At 39.8% G+C, this 21,743-nt stretch overlaps 3 protein-coding genes across 3 annotated transcripts in view; all 3 read right to left on the reverse strand.

The window, feature by feature from the left end:
- tbl2 (transducin (beta)-like 2) overlaps positions 1–1,464 on the reverse strand; it is a 4,887-nt gene extending 3,423 nt beyond the window's left edge. The window contains exons 1-2 of the mRNA XM_015383599.1: positions 1,243–1,464; positions 28–158 (exon numbers count right to left, since the gene is read on the reverse strand). Coding sequence (XP_015239085.1) covers positions 28–158; positions 1,243–1,391 — 280 coding nt within the window. The 5' untranslated portion in view covers positions 1,392–1,464. The remainder of the gene's footprint in view (positions 1–27; positions 159–1,242) is intronic.
- A 1,637-nt stretch (positions 1,465–3,101) lies between these two features.
- LOC107090301 (nuclear envelope pore membrane protein POM 121-like) lies at positions 3,102–16,685 on the reverse strand. The gene is made up of 13 exons (XM_015383610.1): positions 16,102–16,685; positions 13,168–13,374; positions 12,925–13,074; positions 12,581–12,661; positions 12,103–12,274; positions 11,934–12,022; positions 11,785–11,864; positions 11,436–11,557; positions 10,638–10,737; positions 10,309–10,554; positions 7,446–8,888; positions 6,594–6,692; positions 3,102–4,725 (listed from the first exon to the last, which is right to left on the reverse strand). Exons 1-13 carry the CDS (start codon positions 16,671–16,673, stop codon positions 4,628–4,630), a joined length of 3,459 nt encoding a protein of 1,152 aa, XP_015239096.1. The 5' UTR covers positions 16,674–16,685; the 3' UTR covers positions 3,102–4,627.
- A 3,097-nt stretch (positions 16,686–19,782) lies between these two features.
- The window catches only part of zw10 (zw10 kinetochore protein), an 11,754-nt gene continuing 9,793 nt past the window's right edge, over positions 19,783–21,743 (reverse strand). Inside the window, exons 15-16 of the mRNA XM_015383592.1 lie at positions 20,810–21,012; positions 19,783–20,348 (exon numbers count right to left, since the gene is read on the reverse strand). Of these exons, the coding sequence (XP_015239078.1) occupies positions 20,228–20,348; positions 20,810–21,012 (324 nt within the window). The 3' untranslated portion in view covers positions 19,783–20,227. The remainder of the gene's footprint in view (positions 20,349–20,809; positions 21,013–21,743) is intronic.

The raw sequence follows: 21,743 nt of genomic DNA on the forward strand, positions 1-21,743 counted from the left end.
GCTGACGCAGCTGGCAATTTTCTTTGCCTTGCCAAAGCTGGCTCTTCTGCAGTGGAGGGGTTGGTAACAAGTGGCTCCCTGGGGCGCGTGTGGTTGACACCCACTGTTTTACCAGTTCAAGGATAAAATCTCTGGGTGAGACGGTGACGTTCAAACAGCTCCCGAACAAAACCAACGCTTTTATAGCTGCTATGTCTAGGAGATTGTAAAATACAACCACAGGCCCCCTTCGAGTTGGAGCTTTTACAGAAGACTTTCTAATCATCTGATCCAGAAAAACTTAATGCCAATCTTTGTGTGATTATTGTAGATCATAGGCTCTGGTTTGCATTTTGTGCACCGGCTGAGGTGTGGTCAGTGCTATACGAACCTTGAACAAAAGTTTTGCTATTGTCTGATGGGTAACTGATACATCTGCCACTTCCTACCAAACAGTCTTCATCAGTCTTCCATCTCCATCCGAATAGCTGTCATCAATATTTTTGAAGCATTTCTAAAGCCTGTTTCGCAGTTATCTTTCTTCCGAAAGCTATTTTTCTGTATTAGCCAAAGAGTTCCAGAGATTTCTTGGTAGAATGTTGGTTGCTAGGTAACGGGGGAAGAATTTACAATAAAACTAATAGAGCCATCAACATATCAGCTGTAGGAGATAGAGGTAAATGTATATATATATATATATATATATATATATATATATATATATATATATATATATATATGATCATTTAAATGTTTCTACATAGGGAAAAAAATATGAAAATGGGGTAATAATAATATAACATCTGCTTGTGTAGATAGGCTTGTTTGTTGTTGTGGCCTCAGATTTTATATTAAATATTTCCAAATTAATTACTTCAAGAAAACATAATAAGGATAACTGTGTAATGTATCATGTTCAAACCGCTTTTTAATTTCAAATCATTTTCTAAATGCTGATAAAATACACAAGCATCCTTCACTGCCAGTCTTTGTGATCTTTGCTATGAATGAAGCGGTCGTTACGCAGCATTAAGCTGTGCTCCCATTGGTCGCTGAATAAAACATTACACCATTGGTCAGCAGCAGGTGACTAAAAGTTAGTTTCTGTATATTTTTTCCCCCAATTAATTTATTTGAATTCAGGGCTGGTACTTAGTATAAAATGGCTTTCTTTTGCACAGGAAATAAATAAAGAATGAATGAGTCATCCGGGGGACAGGCGGAGATGAATCTCCGACAGTCGGTGCCGCCGCCGCCGACTACATGAGCTCCGAGCTTCTCTCACCTGAACTTTCGGCAGCCTGCTCTGCTTGCTCCTTTACCTCTTCCTTTCTCTTTCCCACCGCCAAAGCGACCAAAATAACAAGTGCACCCAGTAATAAAGTCAGGGCAAAAAGTGCGGCTATCTCCATGTTGAAACGTATGCCACGTATTTTTTTTACAACGCTAACAGTTAGCCCATTCTAAAAAGACAATGCGCATGCGCGCCAGATTGTCGCGTGAATGGTGGATTCAAGGACATTAAACTCAGCTCGTATCCACCAGGATTACCAAAAAATAAAAAAAAGGGATTCGTGAGCTTCAGATCATGACCTCAAATAGCACTACTGGCAGAATATTGTTAATATTTAGTACATTCATTATGCTAATTTTGCTCCGTTCATTAAATCGATTTGGAAGGACTCGCCGAAGATTTCCTCCTAAAAAAACCGACGACGGTTTTTAGAAATACATATTTAAATGGCGCCCCAATTCTTAATATACATTATGGATTCGCCACAGGTTCAGTTTGAAGGAAACATAAAATAATTTTATAATCTTAGTTTGTGTTGCAGATTTCACTGGTATGCATAAAAGTGTGATTTTTGATTTTACACAAATGCATCATGAACAACCAAGTTAGCCTAGAGGGACACCTAGAGGACAGGAATGGAACAGTTTACATCACTTAACTAGTATTTTTGATACAACTTCATGCTCAAATGTTGGATAAAAAAAAAAAATATTTCTAAATAAAGTTTTCCTGCTTATTGGCTGTATTTAAATCAAATGTTGAAAACTGAAGCATTATCACATTTACAGGCTCCTGTATTTTTTACAGATGTTCAACATGCTATGATAGTAATAAGCATTAAGTAGGCTACTTTTCTTCGACATTAGAATATTTTGCCTATTGATCACAAAATACATAAAAAATTACCCAGAAATGAAGTTACGTTTTTATGCAGCAACATTTGAAGTGGGAAAACTGCTGAGGGCTGCAAAAACAAAGACTGGTTAATATATTATAAAGGAGAAAATGTAATTCTGTTTGAAATTATAAAGTTCAGTAAAGGTAAGATGAAAATATAGCCAAATAGTCTTTTAATTCAGTTTATCTGGAGGTCAGAACCTCTGCCAATTAAAGTTTTATATTCCATTTGATCTTTTAAGGAATATATCTAGTCAAAATATCCACTGTGGTTGAAAACATATAAAAAATGTAACACCCTCTTTCAGATTGTTACCAACTTGACTTTTTTGTGGCGATACAAAATAAAATAAGAGGACATTTTTCTGGTCACTGACACTTTAGCACCGTCTTTAGTCCTGAAGCATTAACACACACTGAAAATAACTAAATTTGAGTTACAAAATGCAGAACTGTCTTCTCTTCTGTTCAATGTCTTATTCAGTTATGGAAGATGACAGAAAAATATTTATGTATTAGAATGCACATAGAAATGCATCTCTAGATCTGACATTACAAAATCAGCTATTGGAGCAATTATACAGCTACTTTATTTGCCAACTTCTGAATCAGTTAAATGTGTAAAGTAAAATCTAAAATGTACTGATAAGTTGGTTTAACGTTTTTGAAAAATTCTGAATGACTTTAATATTGTTCTTTAGGATCACATGAGGTCTATTATAAACTGAGAAGATGCTGGACATCTTGCAAAGCTGATCAGACATGGGTAACCATTTCATTTTCCAAACATGGAAACCTTCCAGATAATCCAATATGTTCTGACAGAAACCTAAAAAAATCATTATGAATTTTAAAACCCCACCTGTGTGAAGGTCCTGCTGCCATGAATCACCTTCAAGGATCACTTGGTGACATGGGGAACATCAGCCATCTTCATTCATATCATGCAGAATCTTATCTAAACACTGGATGTCTGTTAATAGTTGAATACAGACAGCTCTTTCATTTTTACACATTTTTATGTTCAATTTAACAAAGTGTAGTCCTACAATCAATTCACTTAAAAATAAATCAAGACACCAATCACCCAGTCTCAGAAAAACACCCAAAACTTAAGAGATTTATGTTAAGACTGAACATTCAATTATCAAACTCTGATTTTATTTATTCAGGAAAAAAAAATGCCATAAACTAACTCAGATGCTATTCAGGTCTCACAAAAAGAGCGGTTATTACTGAGAAAACAAACCATTTTGATGAAACAGCCGACCTGAAATAAAGACCCGACAAAAATGTCCAGAAAACATGGTGCAATACATTAAAAACAAACTCCTCGTATCCCAACACTTCAGCCAAACGTGAGTACACAACTGTCTCAATCCAGTCCGTTTGAAAACAGCCTTGCGTCAGGTCAACATTGAGTAAACCACTGTAACAACAACATATTTGAAATCGGGAGTAATGAATTGTGCAGATATTTTGAATCCATGTGCACAGCTCAGTAGCTAAAATTGAAACCCAATCCATCAATCAACAAAACATTTCAGTGCCTGGGATTAAAAACAAAAAGAGGTAGTCTGGCACAAACAAATACATCTCAGCATTTAAAGGTGAAGCGGAAATCACAGATTCTTTTCACAGGCATGAAGTTGAACAGTTGGCTTTGGTTTGTCTGCACAGGTCAGAAGTAGTCATCCTAATCACAAACTGACCCGCTACTTACATCAGTGTTGGCAAACGCTTCGGAAAACAAAACGTAAAAAGGGAGAAAAAGGAAAAAGGCCATCCATGGGAGGACTCTGGGAATGTTTACTGGTATGAAATCAGAGCATGAGAGCCTGCTAAAAACTACGTTAAGACATTAAGCCGAGCTGCACCTTCAGTGCAGAAACGTCATTCATTCATTCTTTTACAAGGTCAGAGCGCCAATTAAAAAAATAATTTAAATGTAATTACATTTTCACGCATGTACCTCATCTGAATCAGCTGTGCACTTCTCTTATTCAGACTCGATGTGTTCAAACATTCGGTAACATACAAACCAGAGATCACGTAAAAAAATAAACGTCTGAGTCGACACTCAGCCGTCTCCTCTAAAGCAATCAGTAGGAGTGTCTGTGTACTGTGACGAGGAAAAAGAAACTTTGGATATACTTCTGTTCAGAACCAAAAAAAACTTGACTGTTCTGTCGTTCTTCAAGTATAGCACATTGTTGTGGATCCTTTCTTCCTGCTGAGACGTTCCCTTATTCAGGCAGCATGAACTCAGGAAGCTGGGGGGAATTTAACTCCTCTGCAAACCCAATGGTCTGGGCCAGCACGTACAGGACAGGAAGGAAACCATGAGGGGATGGTGACAGCCCGATTGGAGGATGTTGAAGCTAAAACCATGGAGCCGTATTAGTCTGATGAGCCATCGTCCTCTGAAAACGGCGTTGGATGCGTTCGAAATGTTGGCTACTTCTTCCTGTTGTGCCGTCGCGCCTGCAGCCTCTGGCGAGCTCCAGACGGCTTCGATCCGGCTCCGATAGAGAAGGTGGGAGTCGCAGGGGACCCTGGGAATTACATGATGGAAAAAACATTAGAATTAAGATGAAAATGAAATACTTGTTCACATTTGGTTCTGATGGAGAATAATCAACGGATTTAACTACTGATGTCTTTCACCTGGTGACATTGTTTTGCTTTATAGCCCCAGGATGAATATAAAATAGGTAAATATTGAACAACTGGCTGGACTGAGATTCTTCCAGACTAAGCTGAGAACTTTCTGCTCTTCAACCATCAGAGGACATTAGGACTCCCAGAATTCTGATCCTACTAGAACTCCAACTGGCCGCCAATTTGACAGGTGGCATTTTTCCAGATGGAATCCAAGAGTAGTGATTTCATTGACTTAAAGGGTTCCAGTTTGTCATATTAACCAATTTTGGATATTTAAACCTTAAAACAGGTCCAATATATATTGTTTAAAGGCTGTATTATATGCTATTATTATTTGTTGTCTAACTTTGTATTAAAAATAAATTAGTAAAATAAAGGAGACTTTTTATACTACACAGGTTTAAAGCTTGAAATTAATATTTTATTTACAGAAATTGATTACTCCCGCACTTTTTCCACACACCAGCTTTGTGCAGCGCTGACGCAGCTGGCAGTTTTCTTTGCCTTGCCAAAGCTGGCTCTTCTGCAGTGGAGGGGTTGGTAACAAGTGGCTCCCTGGGGCGCGTGTGGTTGACACCCACTGTTTTACCAGTTCAAGGATAAAATCTCTGGGTGAGACGGTGACGTTCAAACAGCTCCCGAACAAAACCAACGCTTTTATAGCTGCTATGTCTAGGAGATTGTAAAATACAACCACAGGCCCCCTTCGAGTTGGAGCTTTTACAGAAGACTTTCTAATCATCTGATCCAGAAAAACTTAATGCCAATCTTTGTGTGATTATTGTAGATCATAGGCTCTGGTTTGCATTTTGTGCACCGGCTGAGGTGTGGTCAGTGCTATACGAACCTTGAACAAAAGTTTTGCTATTGTCTGATGGGTAACTGATACATCTGCCACTTCCTACCAAACAGTCTTCATCAGTCTTCCATCTCCATCCGAATAGCTGTCATCAATATTTTTGAAGCATTTCTAAAGCCTGTTTCGCAGTTATCTTTCTTCCGAAAGCTATTTTTCTGTATTAGCCAAAGAGTTCCAGAGATTTCTTGGTAGAATGTTGGTTGCTAGGTAACGGGGGAAGAATTTACAATAAAACTAATAGAGCCATCAACATATCAGCTGTAGGAGATAGAGGTAAATGTATATATATATATATATATATATATATATATATATATATATATATATATATATATATGATCATTTAAATGTTTCTACATAGGGAAAAAAATATGAAAATGGGGTAATNACTGCATGCTAACACCGATGCTAGTGGAACTAGATACTAACCTGTTTGAGCCTCCTTATTACAAACTTCTCCGTAGTCAAGGTTTAAGCACTAATATTACAAAAATATCATATATTAAATATGTATCTTTTCTGATTGAATCGTATTACATTAATCACCAAAGTTGGATCAAAAAGTTCCTTTAAGACCAGTTATCTTGTCTCTAAATGGACTGTATCCACTTCTGGTATCAATCCGCCTAAAGCGCCATCACAATAATAAACGTTTCTTTTTTTATTTCCTGAGGAATAAACACATTCAAATTTCAGTGCAACCTGAGCTCTGGTTTTGAAGAAAAAAAAAAACAGCAAATCAACAGAGCACATAATTCGACTGAAATTGTTTATAACTGAATATTTATTATTGATAAAAGATTAGTTAAAAGCTAAAAATGGCAGCCGGCAGCTGCTTTTGATGATTTTTTTTATCTCGACCTAAATGGATACAGAAAAAGGCCCATCATTATAACCTACCGAAGGGTACAGGATTAAAGCCTTGGACTGGAGTTGCAGGACTTCCGAAGGGAAGGGGGCCTGGAGTAGCACCCTGGCCAAACGACGGAGTCGATGTCCCTGCAGAAAGAAACGGCACAAAACTCACACTTACACAACTGCAGTGCCTACAACACATCAAATAGTTCCTCCTGCATCATAAGGCGTGTCATTTTAACATAGAACAGCTGAAAACTTCAGATCAAACACCCCAAATCCTCAGGGCCACAATTAACCAAAAAAGTTAAGGAATATATGTCCCAATAGACCTTTTTCGTTTACAAAACATTACCGATATCACATATCATCCGTACTTTTATTACTTATTTTGTGAAGAATATTAGAGGCCTGATCAACAGAAACTTTAAACAGGAGAAGGTTTCTTTCAGCATGCTAATATTGGAGATTTTAGATACAGATAAAATCTGTTATTACTCTTTTGGCTGCTATCAGATCCATATATGATATCAATATGGGATCAGGACTTCTCTAGAAACAAAATAAAAAATCTAAAGAAGAATAGGGCAACTTATGGATACAAATTTAAGATTTACATACATTACATTCACAACCGTTTGGAAAGTTTAAAAGGACTGAAATGTGAACTATTACATTTTGAGCAAAATTAAAGAACCTTTCAGAAACCCAGATGGTACCCAAAGTAACAAAATGGGACCTTAGATGTTTTTATTGCCATAGCTGTAGGGAAGATTTGTATTTTAAGTTTTTCCTGAAAGAGAAACGCAAAAGGTCTGATTTCAAATTAAAAAAATGGCTTGATAGCAACTGCCACAATGTATATAAAAAAATGTTAAGCTCATTCAAAAAACTCACCAAAAGCTGGTTTGTCAGAAGCAGCAGCAGCCCCGAAGTTGAAGCTTCCCATTTGTGGAGCAGGATTGCTGGAAACTGGAGTCCCAAACTGCTGGCATGGCATACTGGCTCCAAAGTTAAACCCACCAGTGGCAGCGGGGGCCGATCCAGAGGGAGCCGGCTGTGGGGCGCTATTTCCAAACGCGAACGTGTTCGAGGAGGAGCTTTGTGTCTGCGTCACTGCACCAAAACTTGGTGCAGCTGGAGGTTGAGACGAGTTGGTGCCAAAAGCAAAACCAGTGGCTCCAAAAGCTGGTTTAACTGGAGTCCCAAAGCTGGGAGCTGCAGTGGTGGTAGCAGTGTTAGCAGCAGCCCCAAAGCTAAAAGGAGCTGGAGCTGAGGAGGCGGTGGCGGCGGGTGTGGATGAAGCTCCACCCGTACCAAAGGTAAAGGAGGCGTTTGGAGGTGCAGCAGAGGAGCCGAAGGTGGACTGTGTCGCTGGTGCTTCAAACGCTGGCTTTCCAAAGGGGAAAGTGGACTGGGTGGTGGAGGTGGGGGCAGCAGAGGAAGTGGTGTTGGCCATAGCAAAGCCTCCAAACGAAGCAGTGGTTGTGTTTTGGCTGGTTGTGTTCTGACCGAAGGAAAACACTTTAGGAGCCTGAGGATCAGGCTGCGTGCTTCCAAAGCTGAAGCCCGTCGTATTAGAGGTGGTGGTTGTGGCTGTGGATGCAGCACTGGCTGCTGCAGTGGTGGTGGCTGCAGCCCCAAATTGAAATGTGTTCCCTGTGCTAGAGGGCTGCGTCGTAGCAGCGCCGCTGCTGGTTGTGGATGGAGCAGGCCAGTTTCCAAAGAGGGATTTAGCCACTGGTTGGCCTGCAGACTGGGTAGTTGTGACGGTGCCCAGAGAGGCGGTGCCAGCAGCCGTGTTATTAAACCCAGAGAAAGAAGACGGGGCGACGGTGGAGCTACTTGTTGTCAGACTGAATACCGAGGTTGTACTGCTTGCAGAGAGGGTGGAGGCTGTGGAGGTGGCTGAGACAGGGGAGGGCTGTGGAAAGATGGGCTTGAAATTGTGGAGAAGAGGTTTGCTTTCTGAAGAGGCTGCAGCTGAGGAGGTGGTGGTGGCGGCAGCAAAGATGGGCTTGAACCCCGCAGTCAGAAGAGGGTTTGTGGTACTGACAGGCTGGGAGCTGCTGGCGGGGGCAGCAGCGGTGGAGGCTGAAGGAGCAGAGGTTGTGCTGAGCTGGTTTGACAGCCCAAACAGGGTAGGTCCTGTTAAGGAAGCAGCCGGGATACTAGTGGGAGCTTTGGAGACCTGAGCCAGCACCTGAGTGAAGGCAGACGGTTGGCTTACAACACCAGCAGAAGGTGGTTGAGACTGAGAGGCAGGGGGCGCTGTGGGGGCTATGGTGGATGTTGTCAGTTTAAAGGTAGGTGCCGATGCAGGTGTGGCTGATACAGACGCTATAGAGAGAGCAAGAAAAGAGGAGAATGATGAGACTAAAGTGAAGATCCAGGCCTTTCAGAATTTACATCCCCTAAAACGTTTCAACAACAAAGAAGTCCCATGTATTAGCAGGGGCCTCATGTATAAAAAGTGCTGTTTTATACCAAACGTTGATGGTAGGGAGCAATTTGTAACCTTTCTACAGAAAAAAAACATCAGATGTGCTGACATGCTACAGGATAGTTTTCCTTTATAATCCCAATCTTCGTAAAATAAGGCACAGAAGGTGAAACTACTTGGAACGCCCAGTGTGTCTATAAATGAATATGTAAGGTAGTATAAATAGCTAGAAGGTAGAGTCTAAACTCTGAATTTTCTCCAACCATTATTAATCCAAGTTTCATAATAATAATAATAATAATTGAACTTTATTAATCTCACATTAGAGAAATGAACCTCTGCATTTAACCCTTCCCCTTGGAGCAGTGTGGGGTTAAGGGTCATGCTCAGGAACCCAGAGTGAAGGATTTGGGGATTGAACCGGGTACTTGCACCCTTCTCAGAGCACAAGCGCACTGCTCTAACCCAGGATGCCAACACTGCTCCAATTAAAGTGACATTTTGCTTTCAAAAACTAGCTTTGCTTTTTATCCTCCCCTCTGTGAGGTGACCTGTGGTCAGCTGTGAGACATGCTGGAAACAATGTTTCACAACAATTAAAATATATATGCAGCTAGTGGTATCACACAGATAGCTAGCTTATCAGTTATAAGTAGAAATATAAGAACAAAAAGAGATAAACCAATGAACTCTGAAGAATAAGTAGGGAATTATTAAAAAAATTAATTTCCAAAAATCTAATCTTTATAAACAAAAAATTCTATCAACTGATTTTGACAATGAATCAACTGGCCCTACCGGAAGCCTCCTACTGCCCGTCCTAGTAACCACAACAACAAAGCTGTCAGAGAGAACTTGCCAACAAAATTCAGGGACATTCATTACAGCCATCATACAAATTACTGAATGACATCCGAGACTCACTGAAGAAACCTGCTGAAAATAAAAGTCCGTCAGCTCTATTTGGTTCTACAAATCAAGTCCAAACGGTTCTGTCTGCAGTTGAACTGAGCGCAATTAATAATGCTCGTCACTTTAATGATGTTTCAGGCTAAATGCTAAATATTTAAAATGATTCAGGATGATAAATAAACCCAGAGGCCAGTCCTCGTAAACAGAGCCTGCCAAACTGCAGATAGCACCTTATCATTTAAGTGCAGGTATGGAAACTTTTTTAAAGACCATACATTTTTCTTTTCACTTTACGATAATTCAACCCCCCCTAAAAACACACTAAAGTTATGATTATAATGTGATGAAAGGTGGGAAAGTTTGATGCCATAAAGCAGTGTGTTATTCTAAGGATAAGAAGCATACCTGTGCTTGTTGCTGATGTGGAGCTAGCAGGGATGCTTATCTTCATCTTCAGGGCCTCCAGCAGAGTGTTGGCAACTGCAGGGGCTGAACTGCTGCTTGGGCTGGGATCTAGGTTGATTACTGGAACGGCGGAGCTGGATGTGGGCAGAGGGGCTGCCAGGAGGCTACTCAGGGTGGTGGTGGTGGATGCAGCAGGCTGAGTGGAGGTGGGTGCTGCTGGAGATGCTGACTGCTCTGGTTCTGGGGCTTAAATCAAAAAATGAACACCAAGGTGAAACAGAAGATAAAGACTAAATCTGACCATGTTTTAAATTAATACAGGAGCTCACCAGGGGTCTCCAGGACCTTCTGGATCTTACTGATGGCTGCCTTCTTCTCTTCGTCAAGATCTTTAGCGGTGATGGTGTAACCCAGCTCAGGGGGTGGAGGCTGAAAGCAAAGATATTAGAACTAAAAACACATTTTTCATGTCAAAAATTTAACTCAGGTCCAACTTCCAACATTTGCAATTCCCTCCTACACTCCTATACAGCTATGCCAAAAGCAACGGCCCTCTAAATTTCTGAATGAATTTCCCTCCTATTCACAAATTTCATCAATTGTCATTTAGACTTTTAAAAGGTTTTATTGAAGTTTCCTTTAACCTGCCTTCATTCATCCAATCACAGAGTAGGAGTTTGTTTAGCAATCTGCTCGATGAACCAGTCAGAGGGAAAACTTTTTAAAACTTAAACAGGCAGTAGGGAGACATTTTTAATCATATAAAGGTTCCAGACACTGTAGAGCTGCATGATTAGAGGTCCCTCACTTTTCTAAACTCACATTTCCACAGTTCTACTGTTTTATGGCCTCTTTTAAAATAATTATTTACAACCTATGGCAGCTAATTCTACAGTGCTTCAGTTTTGAACTGAGAAATTGGTAAATATAACAGGGCAAATGGCTGGATTAACAGATTGAGGAAACTTAAAAAACAGTTGTTGTTTTTTTTGCATGTTTTACTTTTTTTATATTAGACTCAGAAAAAATGTATCCAACCAAATGTTGTTCCAGACTGGGCAGGAATCCAGAAGACAATTAAAATACATTGTTTTAAGTTCTAAGTCTGAAGATTTTCAATTCCTTACCAGAGTGATATGATCATCTCTATTGCTGGACACCAGCTGTATCTTTCTTTTTCTCTTCCCACCACTTCCTGTTGAGTCCAGTGGAGTTTTGACTGGGAATTTGGGGGTTGGAGTTTGTTTTGCTTCAACATAGACAGTGGGAAATAAAATCAGGCAGAATAACATCCATGTTTTTAATAATGCATGTGTTCATTATGCTGGATGGATAACAACGCCAGCAAGGACAGAATGAAGGCTTATTGCATGAAAATATATATATACACTTCATTGTGAATAGATGGATTTGAATAATTAAAGTTTATCAACTGAGGTACAGAGCCAAAAGCAGAGTAAGGTGGATCAGACTTACAAGTGTCAGGCGTTTTATCCAATGTGGTGTGATCTGACCTCACAGAAGATGCTGAGCTGGGAGACTGGATGTCCTCCTCTCTATTGATGAAACCAAAAGTTAAAAACTCTACATTTAGGATTCACGTTGGCACCCAGACATTAACAGACCTGAGTCTTTTCGAGACTCCATCTGGAGTCTGAGAGCGAGATGACTCGGGGCTGGACAGAGGAGAGCTGGGAGCAGAGGGTTTCTTCCACTGAAGAGGCAAAACAAAGATATGAGAATCGAGTACTGGTTTGATCTCTGAAAGGATCACAGAACTGAGGAGAAGCAAACCTGACTGAGGCCAACCGAGGAGCTGTAGGAGCTTTGGATGGCGTTTCTCCTGCTGCCAGGGGTTCCTCTTGGAGCATGGATCCCAGTCCCTGAGCTGATGGACGAGGTGCGGGACCTCTTCATGGAGGTCTCATCGGTCGCCGACGTCATGCCTCTTTTTAGGGTCCCTGGTCTGGAGGAAAAACATTTAACACAGTAATATTGGCTGTTTTCATGTGAAAAAAAAAACAGATTTTCTTAAACCCAAATCTAAAAAGCTCTAAGATCTTTGATTGTTTCTTTTCAAAGTATCTACGCAAAGCTCTACTATTAAAGAATGGCGGAAGTTCCAATATTTGTCCGACTTCAAATATAAAACCTGCAATTAAACAAGTGGGTGGATGAAAGATAGAAAGGGATCCACCAATTAGGACTAAGCAGGATTTCTCTAGATCTATAGTCTAAACATTGAATTTGTCTTTAACACAATGTGACTCACTTGGGGACCAGCTGGGATGGAGCTCCATTGGGCAGCAGAGGCTCAAAGGCAGAGTGTGCACTTCCATCGCTGTCATTACGCCTACAGAAACGGGACAGGTCAGAGAAAATGCAGAGTGCCGTTTTAACTCTGAAGTTCAACATTACCAAATGGAATCTGTTTGTTTGCCAAAAACTTAGTCAAGGGATTAAATATTCATGAGTAGATTTAAGATCTTAAGATGTTTTGTTCCTCCAACAAAGCTACATCTATCATCCAGCTTTTCTTCAGAGAACGGGGAAAAAAAAAAAAAATATTACTTAAATCTGAAAAACATCATAAAATAAAAAGAGCTCAGGTGACACCTTCTTTTGCTTTTCTGCGCTGTTGTGAAGCTCCTGTCCTCATCTTCTACTTCTCTCTTGCGACTTTCCTTCAGCACCCTCAGGACGCTCTCTCTGGAGCAGGGGTCTGCAGGGGTGCGGGTCAGCCCAGCACAGCTCAGATGATTCACACTAGAGACCAGACCACAGACAGAACAGATCCAGTCAGCGTCACCATCAAGAGTTGTTGGAGATGGATACTAATCAGAACACTGCGTCACTAACCTGGGGTTCCTCTGGTCGGGCCTGGCGATCTTCACTGTGACAGGGCTGAGGGGAGCCGGGGAGTTACGAGGACTCAGGACATTCTTCTTCCTAAAGCCGTCCCAACTGACGGGGGGAAGGAGACCCACTGAGGAGACGCCCGGCTGCTGCAGAGGGTAGTGACGCTGAGGGGTGATGGTGAACCTGGCCGTGGGACCCGGTGGCTCACTGTGAGGAACATGATGAGGAGATAAAGGCCAGGTAAATATCACCTCCGTCAAAAGAAAAACATGCAGCTTGATAGAATGAGGTGATGATCAGAACAGGACCCTTTATTAGGCTGTAATTGCATTTTGGGATTTTAGATTAGTCAATGCAGACAAAACAAGATGCTTAAAAACAAAAAAGCTGAAAACATTTCAACTAGGGCTGCATCCATCCATTTTCCCAAGCGGGGTCATGAGGGGTGCTGGTTCCTATGTCCAGCTGCAGCTCATTATTTTTTTTCAAATCTATTAATGTGTTGACTATTTTTTCAATTAATTGATTAATAATCGGAGAGCCAAAGGTTCCTTAAAGAAGATTGTTTACGAATTTAAACCGGGTGAAAATAAAACTTCACCTTCTGGATAGAGCATATTGACAGAAAAAAAAAAAAAACACTTTTTTTTTCTCTTTCTTAAATGCAAAGTTTTAAAATATTTTTTTTACAATTTTTATCTTATTCCTGCTCCAAGTGGGTGGCTTTGTCAGCTTAAGTCATGTTTTACAGTCTTTATTCTCCAGTTAACAATTAACTGATTAATAAATTAGTTGACAACTATCAATAATCGATTCATCACGATGAATCCTATTAGTTGTTTCAGCCCTAATTTTAACAGGAACAAACAACTTAATTTACAATATTAAGGTATTCAATTCTTTAGCTCACAGATACTGGGAACCGCAGTTAATTAGTACTAGAATAGTCTCGTAGAAAAATATTTCTTATGAATAAAAAGGAAAAAAAATCCAAGTGAGCTGTAATATCTTGTAAGCGATTTGCTACAACTCTTTTTAGCACTGTTTTAATTTTTATACATTTCAAATAATCAGGACTTTATTCTATTAATGTATTTCTAGATTTCTTTATTTTTACACATATGAGGAGACATATCTGTAACTTTAGGATAACACAATAGGTTAAATACTGAAAAGGAATACGTTTACTAGCATCAGTACCGCCAGGTCACAGCTTTATAAAGGCCATAAGAAAACACTGGTCACAGAATCTGCACTGATGTTACTCCAATAATATAGATCATATACTGCTGACTAATGACAAACCATTCCACCTTGTATTGATTTATTTTCAGGGCTCCACAAACAGGATTCCGTGAGGGATTGCTATTATTACACACAGAAGAGCTGGATAACACCTGTTAGAAATCCAAGGCTTTAAGGACTGGTGGCTCTCATTACCTTTAGTGAAACTCAGAAAAAACTATAACTAATACTTTGACCCGGAGGTCTTCAAAGGGGGTCCATGGAGGTACTGCATGGGGGTTGCGAAAGTTTTTGTTGATTACATTTTTTTTAAATATATATTCCCCCCTGTAATTTTTTTCCACTGATTGATATGTCTTTAAATTCACATTAACAGTCATCAGTCATCAATGCACACATTCAGCGAAACATGGGAGCTCTTTCAAGCTGGGCACCGTTTCATTCACAACACCTGTACCATTAACCAGGAATCAGAATCAGAAATACTTTAATAATCCCAGGGAGAAATTACTTTCGTTACACGACTCTATCTGTAATAGAATGACTATAGGACGAGTTTGATATAACACAATTTCATACAATATATATAATTAGGGGGTTCCAGCTCCATATTGCCGTCAGTTGGGGGGTCCTTGGCTTGGAAAACGTTGAAGACCCCTGCTCTAAGCTAATACAAGTGCAGTGTGTGCGATGTAAAGGATGACAAGGAATCAGAAGGAAGCAATGGTGGCTACTGTGCTGCTGCTTTTCTGAATGTTTGAAGTCACAAACTGAATCAGGGAGAAACTCATTTAAACTATAACCCTGGCCAAAATCTGATTTCAGTCAGGTTTTATTTCCAACCAAGCAGTAGAACACTAGACTCCAGTCATCTCATCCAGTGAGCCTAGTCTTAACATGATGAATGGAGTCTGGTGTGTTATAGCTTGGTTGGAAAGAAAACCTGCAGCCACCCAGCCCTTTCTGGAACCAGTTTGACACCCCTGGATTAGGGCATAGAGCTTGGTATCCTGAGGTTGTGAGTTCGAAACCCACTCCCACAGACTGCCACCTTGCTCCCTCAGCAAGACCCTTAACCCCCACACTGCTCCCAAAGGGGATGGGTAAAATGAATAGAGTTAATTTCGTTGCTCTGTACTTGTGACAGTGTAATGACAATAAAATGCTGGGGGGGGGGAAATGTATGTGAATAAAAAATACAGATACCCGATCATTGCCAGTGGATAGGATTACTTTACGTGGAAAAAAATATGGAAAAAGGTTAAAGTTCATGCAAATATGCTCGGAAATAATTGTATTCACTGAGTTTGGAGCTTTATACATTGCATTAGTTCACTTTTAACAGTATGGATGCAACATGTGGAAGTGGAGAAAGTTTAAGACCTTACTGTAACTTTTCAAAGGAAATCAAAGTAACAACATCCAAGTCTAAACCTATCATGTTTTGATTGGCTTGATGGAAACAAAGACAGGTTCAATTGTCGTCATAATTAACAACAAAAGTTACTATTTAACTGATATCTTAGAGGATTCAACCATTAACTCACCCAGGTTTTACTATAACATTCTGCACGCGACACATATTTGTAACTAAAACTGTAAATTCCGCCATTAAATCTTCATCTGAAATGATGAATGGGCTAAAAATAAAGAGAAAGAGGCAACGTGTGTTTGTATTCGTGCTATTACCCAGCGAATGAAAGCCTCCTGTTTGGGGTGTACACGGCATGGTTGGGTCTGGCCAGCCTTTCCCGCAGCTGCTCTCGTGGGTTTCTCGCCGCTCTTGGCCTCCCAGAGTCGGTGCTAGGACTTTCCGGTTTTCCGATATAACTCCCCATTAGAAAATCCCGCGGACTGAAAAGAAACGAGTCGCTTGCCAAAGCTTCCCCCCGATAAATTCTGGTTTCACTGTGTCTTTGTGTTGAATGTCCCTCTGTTTCCCGGAGCTCACTTCTGTAGCTGCTGCTTTTAGGTCTCCCCCGTGCAGCCACCGACACGCCGGTCGTCTCCCAGGCCGGAAACCAACGCCGCAACACGGCTGGGACGTTTAGCCCAACCCGAGGATTCGGGCCTAGCCTGGCGGGAAGTTGTTCTCCGCCGCGATAGTATAAGGCAAAACAGCAAACCACTAGAATTAAAGTTGCGTAAATAAAGGTAGGTATATAGTAAAAAACTAGAAGAACTAGACCTAAAACAGTCAAAAGCGCTAATTGTTTCTCTTTAGATGACATGGCGGTAGCGCGCCGCCCGACGACTCTCATATCGCCTCATGCTGCTTAGGAGGTTTTAGTGCATCAGCGCCCTCTACCGAGCAAATACACGCGTCACAGTCCTCTATCAAAACGTTAAAAACGATAAATACATAATATAGTTATTTGTAAAGATATCTTCGAATAAACTATATCTAAAATGTAGACTCTCTTGCTTAGCTTTATACGATTTATTACTCTAATTAGTGTCGGACTTGAGATATATGGTTGACAGTGTGCAGAGGACTGTAGTGAGTTAATGAAGATCATTAGGTCGTTGGTTCAAATCCAGCTTGAAATAATAATTTTTTGTCATACTTTCCAGAGTAGAAGACGGCTGGAGAAATAATGTTTTTTCTTGCTAGGAATCTTTAAACCATTTTGCGATGCAATCCCCCACACTAAGCATGCTTGTAGCGACAGTGGAGAGGAAAAACTCCCTTTTAACAGGAAGAAACCTCCAGCAGAACCAGGCTCTATGTGAGCGGCCATCTGCCGAGGCCGACTGGGGTTCAAGGATACAGAAGCAGAGATACAAATTTTAAAATTATGCATGCATATAAATATACATACTGCTAAAAAATAAAGAATAAAAAAAAAAACTCATAAACAACACAAAAGTACCTCAACTAAATCAGAATCTCCTGTTCGGAAGCAACAAAACCATTTTCACACACTGTTGTGCAACTAGAATAAACAACAGGTGGTAATTATTGGCAGTAAGTTAGACACATTCAATAAAGGATTGGTTCTGCAGGTGGGGACCACAGACCACGTCTCTGTACAAAGGCTTTCTGGCTGATGTTCTGATCACTTTTGAATGTTGGTGGTGTTTTCATACTTGTGATAGCATGATACAGTCTCTACAATCTGCACAAGTGACTCAGGTAGTGCACCTCCTCCACGATGGCACATCAATGCGAGCTGTGGCAAAAAAGGTTTGCTATGACTGTCAGCAGAGTCTCCAGAGGCTTGGGACACGACCAGGTGACTGGAAAGTACATCAGGAGATGAGGAGGAGGCTGTAGGAGGGCAAAAACCCAGCAGCAGGACTGCCACCTCTGGCTTTCTGTAAGGAGGAACAGGAGAAGCACTACCAGAGCAACTAATGTGCATATATCTGCACAAACGGTTAGAAAACGACTCCATGAGGATGGTATGAGGGCCAGATGTTCACAGATGCGGGTTGTGCTCACAGTCCAACACCGTTGAGAATGATTGGCATTTGCTAGAGAACACCAGGATTGGCAAATTCACCAATATTGCTCACTGCTCTTTGCAGATGAAAGCAGGTACACACTGAGCACATTTTTCCAGACATGGCAGAGTCTGGAGACATTGTCGAGAGGGTTATGATGCCTGCAACATCCCTCAGTATGACCGGTTTGGCAGTGGATCAGTAATGGTGTTGGTTGGGATTTCTTTGGAGCCCTCCATGTTCTCACCGAGGTAGCATGACAGCCATTAGGTACCGAAATGAGATTCTCAGACCCCTTGTGAGACCATATGCTAGTGCGGTTGGCCCTGGGTTTCTCTTAATGCAGGACAATGTTAGACCTGATGTAAATGGAGTGTGTAAGTAGTTCCTGCAAGATAAAGACATCAAAGCTATGGACTGGCCTGCCCATGTCCTGAACCTGAATCCGATTAAACATATTTGGGACATAATTTCTTGATCCATCCACCAATGTCATATTACACCACAGACTGTTCAGGTCTGGGAGGAGATCCCTCAGGAGACCATCTTCAACCTAATCAGGAGCATGCCCAGGCGTTGTAGGGAGGTCATGCTTGCATATGGAGGCCACACACAATACTGAGCCTCATTTTGACCTATTTTAAGGACGTCACATCAAAGTTGGAGCAGCTTGTAGTTTTTTTTCCACTTTAATTTTGTGTGACTCCAAATCCAGACCTCCATTAGTTAATACATTTGATTACCATTGTGATTTTGTAGTCAGCACATTTAACTTTGTACAGAAAAAAGAATTAAATGACAATATTTCATTTATTCAGATCTAGGATGTGTTGAGTGTTCCCCTCTTTTTTGAGCAGTGTGTGTGTATATAGTGCTTGTGTGTTGAATCATTTTATGAATCCAGCTAATCTAAGAAGTTATTGAGAACAATGAAACGCTACTCAAACGTTTTTTCTTAAATTGACCCGGGTTTCTTTCCCAGGGTTGCAAACATAATTTGGATTAAAGGAGTTTCTCACTTCCCCAATCTTTAAAGTGGGAGACAAAAGAACATGTTATAACACTGAGATAAATGTTAATTAATCTTTATAAGTAATTAAATTGCAATATAGAGGCCATGAGCTTCTCTATCTAGTAGCTATTATCAAAGTGTTTAAAACAATGGGAACGGTGACAGAGTTGGACAGGGATCCATCCATGTTTACTTCCATACAGAGTGTGGATGGTAATCATTATTAAACATACATTTATTTTCTAACTTTAAAAGAGTCATATTACATTTAATGAGTTATTTTTTCTCCAAAAGCATAGCGGTAAACCAGATTGCAAATTTAGGGACACATACCTTCATTTTTGTGAAATCCTACAGTCTGATATAATCAAAGTATTTTCCCATAATGGCCATCTTTATCACAATAACCGACTTTATTTCTCTGTAAATTGATTATAATCAAAGCAAACATCACTGCAAAGCTGCAGCCAGCTTTGAGCATCTCACTTAATCAAATCTGCATATTCACAGGGCAACTCAACTTTTGTTAGAAAATTTAATTCCACATCCAAATTTATTCATCTCTTAAATTCAAAACTGTCCTAAGCTGTAAAAGAGCTGGACATTATCATTTATTTTTAATATAACTGTTTGAACTGATGGCGCCTTCATTAATGTGGAAATTGTGCCAGACACAGACGTCTCCATTTCTCCTCCCTTCTGAATTTTTCTTTGATCACATAAGGAAGTGGTGTGTTTGACATGTTACCTTAAAATCGGAAACTTATTTAGGTTAGATGCATTATAAACTAATTAACTCACTCATAGAAATTTAACAGTACAACCTCATGAACCACAATTTTGGAGTTGTAAGCATTTAATCCCAAACGCCATAAAGGCTGATCACATCATCAAGGAAAGCCTGCAAGGAAAATATATTTTCTACAAATTTAGACAGGGTTTGTTTATTTCTTTTGCATGTGAGGAAAACATATGTTTATTTAGTAAAATAATAAATACATTACAGAGAAATTCTGCATCATTTCGTTTGCAGGAAGATGTCTATAGATGTTGAACTTCAAACGTAAAGCCCAGAAAAACAAAAAAACAAGAGAAATGTAAAACAAACAAACAAAAACAAAAACAGATTTTGATTAACCCTGAAAAATTAATCAAAGGAAAACCTCTGGTTATAGAGGCTCAGAGGAAATGATGCAGCTGAAAAACACAGTTATCTTTGTAGAGAAGACTGGTTCCAACTCGCGGTTAGCTCCGGTTTAGAAAATTTCTCATGCAGGAGAAAGTTTTAAAGTAGAGAAGTGAGGTTTTCCACTGAAAAAAAAACATTTAATGGATTCTTCTTGGTGGTTTTATTGTTTATTTGATTTTGGTTAAGGCAGCAGCTCTCCGCTCCGTGTTCTGAAACAGAGCTCGAATGAGACCCTTCACCTCCGAACTGGTGAACTCCACGGCCAGCGGACCCTTACCGTCAGCCCACCTGTGAAGAAGAATTCCAGAAAAATAAAACAAATTGAAATCATTAAGAAAACTAGTGGGTTATTTTATTTTATTTTATAAGTTATTTTAGATAATAACTTTATCAGGACATACACCAAAAAACTTGGTCTAACACACCTATATTTTTATTTCCAATATTTATTGTTAAAACATATACATTTGTATAAACATAAAGTTAGTTTTTTTGTTTTTTTTTGTAAAGAAAATTTCACAAATACCACAGAACTAATAGAATCTACTGTTGAACGGACCAGTTTTTTTTAATGTAAAATAACTTATTTAATGTTTAAATGCTTAAAGAAAAACACCAAAAATACATTTATATCAATGTTTTTTTTTTTTTTACAGTTTTCAAATATTTAAATTTAAATAAAAAAAGCAAAGAAAATACCAGAAATCATGCTTTCAAAAAACAATCTTTGCCCTGTGGGTGCTTCTAACCTGTCAACGATCTCTTGCAGATTGGCTCGCAGCACGATGACAAGCTCCTTAAAAGTGCTCCACTTCTTCACGTAGAGAGGCACCTCCTCCTGATATTTCTTATTCTTGTTCTCCTCAGCCAGAGGGATGAAAACCAGCGGACCTTCCTCGATGATGGTTTGGCATAGAGTATGGAGGTGCTCCCCGTCTTCAGACGAAATATCCTGCACAACAAAAAAAAAAAAAAAAAAAAAAAAAAAAAAAAAAAAAAAAAAAAAAAAAAAAAAAAAAGAAAGAAAAAGAAAATGAATATGGACTATTCCTGAGATAATACACAATTTTCATGACAAATTGCCTAATTCAAAAAAGGGCGATACATACATGATCAATATTTGGATGGTTTATTACACCTTTTAGAACACAAAACAGCAAATAAAGCCTGTAAGAAATGTATCTTTTTCTAGCCACACCTGGAAAATGATATCATATTCCAACCTTTTCCACATTATTTTGAGTCTATATTGACATAAATATGCAGGTATTCTCTCACATAATAGCTTTAGATTTTATAAAAAATATATTTTGTATGGTTAAGAACTATTTTGTAAGTCGTATTTCATAAATAATGTATATATAATAGAGTGACCAAACGTCCGTATTTCCCAGGACATGTCCTTATTTCACGTCCTGTCCCAGGCGTCCCGTTTTTTTTTTTCAGAAAATGAGGAAATGTCCTGTTTTTTTAAATTACCTTCATTGGACCATTACATTTACAGGCACTAGGGCACTGCGCACGACGCTACGTGTGACGTAACCCCTGAGCTGCGCCAGTGCGGGCAGCCCTGTTCTTAATCAGAAGATAGATTGCGTGGCTGTCAGTACGCCAACAACATGCAAAAGCGCAAATGTATGTTTACTGACGATTTACAAAAGAGTTTCCCCGCTTTCAGACCGG

The sequence above is a fragment of the Cyprinodon variegatus genome, unplaced genomic scaffold (assembly GCF_000732505.1).
Source record: "Cyprinodon variegatus isolate N-32 unplaced genomic scaffold, C_variegatus-1.0 Scaffold288, whole genome shotgun sequence".
In the NCBI taxonomy this organism is placed as follows: Eukaryota; Metazoa; Chordata; class Actinopteri; order Cyprinodontiformes; family Cyprinodontidae; genus Cyprinodon; species Cyprinodon variegatus.